The sequence below is a fragment of the Aplysia californica genome, unplaced genomic scaffold (genome assembly GCF_000002075.1).
Source record: "Aplysia californica isolate F4 #8 unplaced genomic scaffold, AplCal3.0 scaffold00039, whole genome shotgun sequence".
NCBI classification, from domain to species: Eukaryota; Metazoa; Mollusca; class Gastropoda; order Aplysiida; family Aplysiidae; genus Aplysia; species Aplysia californica.
In genome coordinates this window covers 2,016,677-2,023,658 of record NW_004797309.1, presented here as the reverse complement: position 1 = coordinate 2,023,658, position 6,982 = coordinate 2,016,677, and the positions used below count along the sequence as shown (strand labels likewise).

Below are 6,982 nucleotides of genomic sequence, written 5' to 3'. Positions count from 1 at the left end.
TGTGTGTGTGTGCGCGCGCGCGCGCGCCGCGGGCGTGTCCTTAGGATGCAAAAGAATTATTTATCATCTTCTTGGGGGACATAATAATAACAACAGTATCTAGTTTATTGTACAACTGCTAGGACATAAATATTTAGTGCATTCCAAGGACCTGGAAATGTTTCTTTCGGTCTACTTAATAAAATGTTTAATAGATGTTTGTTTACTGCGCACACATGAGATACATCTCTTTATATTTTTTCCGAACTGTCCTGGGTTTTGTATCTGGCTATTGTATAGACTTATAAGTATCATTTGTGTAACACATGCTCTGTTAACCCAGTTGCTATTATGCTGGAATGCGGAGTGGGTGGATTTGGTTCGAACCGCAGACTGGACGTTTTTGAACTAGGTAGTTTGTTGAGTTTTTAAGGTTCTGAACTCGTTTGGCTCCGTCCTATCGGAGACAGATGTTAAATTTTAAATGTTGTTGTTGTTGTTGTTATCGATCCAGCAACAGCTGGGCTCTCGCTCTTCTTTCCAATGCCATGTATTGATAAGTGCAGGTTTGCTGCAGTTGCTGTAATGTTCTATAGAGTTTAAATTTTAAATAACCTAGTAGTGTTGATAGGGGGTTTAAACCCATGTACTTACTTTCACTTACTTTGAAGAACTTTAATATCACATGTTTTCCAACCGGCGTCTGTGGTGTCGCGGTTAGGCACTTCGCTGTCTCACACATGAAAGCCGAGTTCTATTCCAAGCTTTAAACTCATACAATTACTTTTAAGTTTCGTAACACTTTAATCCCTCGCATCTTTCCAACTGGCGTTAAATACCGAGTGCCTATTGTGGATAGGATTGGGTCGGGTCCGGTTGGGTCGAGTCGACCGCCCGACTCGTCGTTCGAAAAGAAACACGATTGTTTTTGAGGCGACTAGTCGGGCGCTATTGGCTTGTGCCACGATAGCCGCTTTTCACCCTCAGTCAGGCTAGCGAACAGACCCCACACGACCCGATTCCACCAATTGGCACCCAAAAGTGTAGAGGTTCTTTACTATTGCAGGCAGGAGACCCGAATTCGATTCCCGAGTGAAGAGAAATTCCTTTCCAGTATCCCGTGCTTTCTGTTGGGCTGTTGTATTCCTCTCAGCCTAGGTTGGACCTGACATGCAGGGTCGGAAGCCCACCTCCTGAATGATCTATACCGTTTGGATAGTGGCGTAAGAATATCCAACTTAAGATTAAAATATGCAAGCCTTTCCAAGCTGAAAATGCCTGCAGTAGGAATACCTGGACCATCCTTGCAACACATAACGGATTTCAGCAATATCGACAATTTAGTGCTATCTTGTGGCAACGCTATTAAAACTGTTCCGATTTTGGTGTAAATCACTTTAAATGCACTATGTGTGAGGCATCGTAGTGAAACCAGGCGCTTGTCAAAATAATGAAATAGAAGAGAACGACATTTTGCTTCCCGTTTGGCACTTTTCATCGAATTTGTATTCTTTGACTTAACACTTTTTTATTTCCATTTAAAAGCACATTTCTCGACGTGTGTATTTAACTGGGAAAAAAATCTTCATTAAAGTAACTGAAGGCACAAAAAATGCGAATGGAGAGCTTCCAAGAACTCTCAAGCTTTGGAAGTCGCCAAAATTTGGTGGCCATTTTATCGCTAATTTTAGCTCTGAAACCAGGTGACCCCTTTGTCTTTCAATCCAATATATAATTCGACTTCTGTTTAAGGCAGATGGGTATTTTTTTTCATTAAAACCAAAACAAACGAGCAAGCTTGAAGATGGTACCAATTACTCCATATGCCCAAAAACTGACGAGCACCTTTTCCCAATGCGTCATGATAAATATTCCAGTCGCGAAAATGGGCGTCAGTACAAAATGAAACTGATTTTCAACAGAACCGCTCTAACTTGGGGCTCAGATCGAAGATGTTTTTCAACGTTCTTGACAAAAACTCCCAAAAGTAGGAAATGGGAATTGGTACAAAAATCACACTCAACTCGCGATATATGTGGTGCTTTCAAAAGTCAGCGAGTTAAAGGGGAAAAAAGATTATTGTAAAAACAATTGTTACTAGAAGTCCAAAGATAAACCTGTGACCAAAAGCATGCCTCACCTTGTTTGTCGAAGAATTGAAAGAAGATGGGCTGGTGCTGGTTTTATAATATTATGGTCTTCGTGGAACGAAGTTAGATGCAAAAGTAATGGAAAGAAATGTCAATGTATGATAAACAGTTCGGTATGGGTTTGTTTTTTCTCTTAAGAAGACTCAGTCAACTGACTGTATGTTTGTCTGTCAACATATTGCTATATATACGTCGTCACAGAGAGTTGAAAGCTTGAAAATTAATAGCAACTTTTTGGGCAACTTTTGCTATTTTAGTGGCAACTTTTGGCAACTTTTGGACAAAAAAATGGCTACAAACGCAGATGCTAGGCTAATACTTCTCTCTCTCTCTCTCTTTCTCTCTCTCTCTCTCTCTCTCTCTCTCTCGCTCTCTCTCTCTCTCGCGCTCTCTCTCCCTATCTATCTGTCCATGGAAAAGAAGAATACTTTAAGATAATATTATTCTTTTCTCCATCTTAGCTCTTTATCTTTGGACTTCAGAATCAGCCGAAATCACAACTAGGTCAGATCGCTTGCATAAAGAAGGGTAGATGTAAAGAAAACACAAAAAGAAACAAGTCGAAACACAACAGATACACGCAGATAACGAAGGGAAACCAGCTATAATGAAAAGAAAACGAAGGTTGTTTTAATGCGTTATTGAAGAAATGAGAAGAACTGAGACTAAGTGCAAAATGTGTTGAGGCAATGTGAAGAACGGAAAGACGTACTGTAACTTTTTTTTAAACCACACGCCCCAGTTTCACCGTATGTTTAAAACGGCAAGCGTCCTAGTTTTACAGAAGGAAACGGGAAGACTCTACTTCTGGAGAGAAGTTACGTGGGCGTGTTCGCTTGACAAAACTCGATCCACATATAAAGTCTTCGCGGAGGAGCCTAAAATAAATCTCATTTGGGAAGACTAAACTCCAGTAATTCGATTAATTGAGGAAAGGTCCCTCTCTAACATTGTTAACCTACACGTAGATAAAATCGACCCCGGCCGTTTCTTCAGAGACCGTTACCAAACAACAACAAAAGAAAACATAAAACTCGAGATAGGCCTTCCGAGTGTTTTTTTTTCCTTAGAGGCTGATGAAGACAAAAGAGGGGAACGCTATTCCGGAGACGCAGCGGTAGTTATTTAGTCTCTGCCCTGCCCTGCCCTCCCCCCCCCACTCCAACCGTTTCCGCCAAATGTTTCTCGTAATACGTTGTACATCGGGCGAGTGATTTGGGCGCGATGTTAGAGTTCCCTGATCATCTTACGCTTTTACAGATGTTTTGGAGCAGTTCCTTTTTCTGTACAAAATGGTTTTGAGTGTTCTTGCCGGAAGCGATTTAAATGCAAGCTCCCTGTTTACCTCGTAGGATGTCATTCTGCATAATACTATTTGAATGTAATTGACCCTCAACGGCTTTCGTTGTAGTGTGGAAGACTTCATTAAAGTATCGGATATTGCGTGCAGCTAACAGAAATGAATACAGACCTTCTGAAAGTTGACCTAGAGCCTCATCAAAATTTTCATACTTGCTCTCTCTCTATTATTGTTAGGTATATAAGGCGAAAAGGAAACCTAAATATTGAACGATTCTATAAGGGTTTGCATTGCCGGGAAAGTATGTGTAAATCTTGCTTGTGAGCCATTTTCAGTAAATATTTTGTTACAGCATATGTCTATGTGTACATTTGTCAAATTTATGACATTTTCACAACGCTCAACTTTGGTGCTTCGGAACGAAATATCATGGGTTTTTTAAAGTATGTTATTCATCCTGTATTTTTCTCGAGGTATTTATCTTCTAAATTTGACAAGTGGTTGTCATGCCGTGCAATAAATAACTGCAGTTTGTGAGTCTGAAATCACAATCCCAGCTTTAAACTGGTTATATTGTTTGTGTTACAGTACAACATATTACAAGGAAACAAACAGAAGAAATGATCTGAAATGACAAAGGCTGAAGCTGAGACACTTTATGGCTTTACTTTATTTCTCTCTCTGTCCCTGTCTCTGTCTGTCTCTGTCTGTCTCTGTCTGTCTCTGTCTGTCTGTCTGTCTGTCTGTCTGTCTGTCTGTCTGTCTGTCTGTCTGTCTGTCTGTCTGTCTGTCTGTCTGTCTCTCTCTCTCTCTCTCCCCCCCCCCTCTCTCTCTCTCTCTCTCTCTCTCTCTCTCTCTCTCCCTCTATCTATCTATCTATCTATCTATCTATCTATCTATCTATCTATCTATCTATCTATCTATCTATCTATCTATCTATCTATCTATCTATCTATCTATCTATCTATCTGTTCTTGGTATCGTTATTAATGAGGTCGAACATGTCTAACGACATCAGTTTCCGTTTAAGGTTTAAATTCGATCTTTTTTACTTCATACTCAAAACATCCCCACTCGCTCTCCCAAGTAGTGCATTGTTATGGCATTGTTTGCTTTTCCCTGTACTCCCTTACCCTCCTTCTACCCTTCCTCTCAAATACGGTTTTGTTTAAAAATTTATTCTCGTGGTTAGAGGTTCTTGAGCCTTCTATTATATCCGCAAGGAGAGATTTTCTTTCAGTCTGTCTTACCCCTACACAATAATCTCGAGTAGCGTCTTTCAAACGTGATGTAAACGCATTCGTAAAGCGGCTCTTCTCTCTGGCATGCCGAATGGAATAAACGATCGCTTGTCCTTTGTCTCAGTCCGAGAGCTAAGGGTAATTGTTTCGTGTCGGAAACAGCTCCGCCTCAACTTGTGGCCTAGACCGCTGTTCTTTGCTTGTCGCTACCTCTTCTACCTTTGCTCAATTTCAATTAGCTAATGAAGCGCTTAATCCATTCTCCCGAACGGACATTTTTGTTTTCTTTAAAAGAATTCCTTTCATAATGCCGTCTAATCAAGCGACTTACATGACAGGCCATGTTGTTAGGAACTAAGTGATTGAAAAGCCTAGACAACGAATGAATAATGAACAGATAGAAACAGAGGGTGGTATCGTTTTTATCGGTTTCTAAGGACCATTGAGCAATGGAGAGTGGGAATCACAATTACATGTTATCAGTAAGTCTAAGATTATGATACAATATTACCGTTGTTTGCTTCTATTTCACTGAAATGTTCTTCTTTTTCGCTGACGCCTGTTTTTATTTACCATCCTACATCATTACTTTTTCAGGTCACTTGGCGCAAACTGCCCAGGTCTGCACCGTTGACCATCGGTACTACGTCATGGACACGTGACCAGAGGGTACATGCTGAGCATGTGCCAAACAGCTCACAATGGAACCTGGTCATAGAGAAAGCCAAGATCGATGACGCAGGGGTTTACGAATGCCAAATCAGCAAACGGAAATTGCAGCTGAGGCGAGCCGTTACGTTGGTCATAAGAGGTAAACCGTTAAGTAGCGCGGACTGCAGACATAAATTTAACAAATCTAGACTGATTGATCTGTCCGTGACAGAAAATTAGATGAACCTGGATGTGCTGTCCAAGCATGAATCGGAAAGATTAAAACTTAACCTTCTCTGAGCAATTGATTTTCTCTACTTTTGTAACAGTCAAAATTAGGCGTAAACAAAGGCAAATCAGTATAGTACACCTGAATGGAAAGTAAAGTTATAGTTCAACCAGTTGACGAATCCCATACATATTGTTATTATTAATGAAAAAAGGGAACAGCTTCCAACGTTTAATTGCTGCGCTCATCTTATGCAGTTGCGAACGCAGTAAAACGTTTACTAGAACTAAACTAAAATGTTTCTTTGCTAGCTTTTATTGCTGGAGAGTTGCTTCAGACTACAGAGAATTTGACTGTGACCCTGAAAGACAAACAGGATTCATTTTCAGAATTTGATTCGTGTTCTGACAAAAAAGTTTTAATGTAGATAAATTCATAATTAATGATATCCATCTTATACTTAGACTTGTCCTACTAAATTGGAGAGACGTCGGTTTAGAATTCCCCCTAACCTTGATTTGTGCTTTGTTTTGAATTTGATTACATTATCTCACGTTCAATGGAATGTAGTCAGCTTCTATGTGGGCGATAGATCTATAGAAAATATGTGAATATTATTATTACCCAGAAGCTCGTTATCAAAGCAATAGTTAACCACACTCTATTGCTAGAATGATTTATCATTTAATACAACTATATTTTTCATCTCAATTTCAAAGTAAATCCCAACTCAGATTGAAAGAAATTGTTATGATCGTGGCCATTTTGTTGATGACAAAGTTGAAGGTTTACTGAACAGTTTTACTCACGGTTATAACGGGATATTGTTATTTGTGGGGAGGGGATTTTTTTGTTGTTGCAGTTGTTTTTGGGTTTGTTTGTTTTTTGTTAGTTTTGTTGTTGTTTTTGTATAATTTAATTACATAATGGAGGAACGCATTGGGAAAGGGGAGCGGATAATGATTTACTTACTAAAATGATTCAGTTGTATGGTTATCCAAATTATCAGGCTTTAAGTAAATCTATTATACTGTGAGTTACTGTCTTTCCCAGTTGACGCTAAACAAAAACCCACTACGTTTTCACTTTGTAAAGTATGACGTACTTTCTATAATATCATTATTGTGCACGTCATCATAGGCTAGTGATTTACCCATTGTGTGCTTCTATTTCAGCCAAACCTGCTGCTCAGCTTCCACGTGAGTAACCACAGGAATTGATTTTTCTACAACTATGTAACCCAACTAATGAGATTATGTGACATCTTCCAGTACCCCTCTTGTTTCTGTCTTTGCATCTCTCTGTTTCTCTTTCCTTCTCTCCATGTCTCGCCACCCCCTCCCACTCACTCTCTCTCTCTCCCCATGTCTAAATAGACTATCTATCTATCTATCTATCTATCTATCTATCTATCTATCTATCTATCTATCTA

General features: G+C 39.6%; 1 protein-coding gene across 1 annotated transcript in view; it reads left to right on the top strand.

Moving 5' to 3' along the window:
* Window positions 1-6,982, top strand: part of LOC101854695 (muscle M-line assembly protein unc-89) — a gene marked incomplete at its 3' end in the record, with an annotated part of 47,786 nt that overhangs the window by 37,534 nt on the left and 3,270 nt on the right. Inside the window, 2 exon segments of the mRNA XM_005092032.2 lie at window positions 5,268-5,481; window positions 6,726-6,749. Of these exon segments, the coding sequence (XP_005092089.2) occupies window positions 5,268-5,481; window positions 6,726-6,749 (238 nt within the window).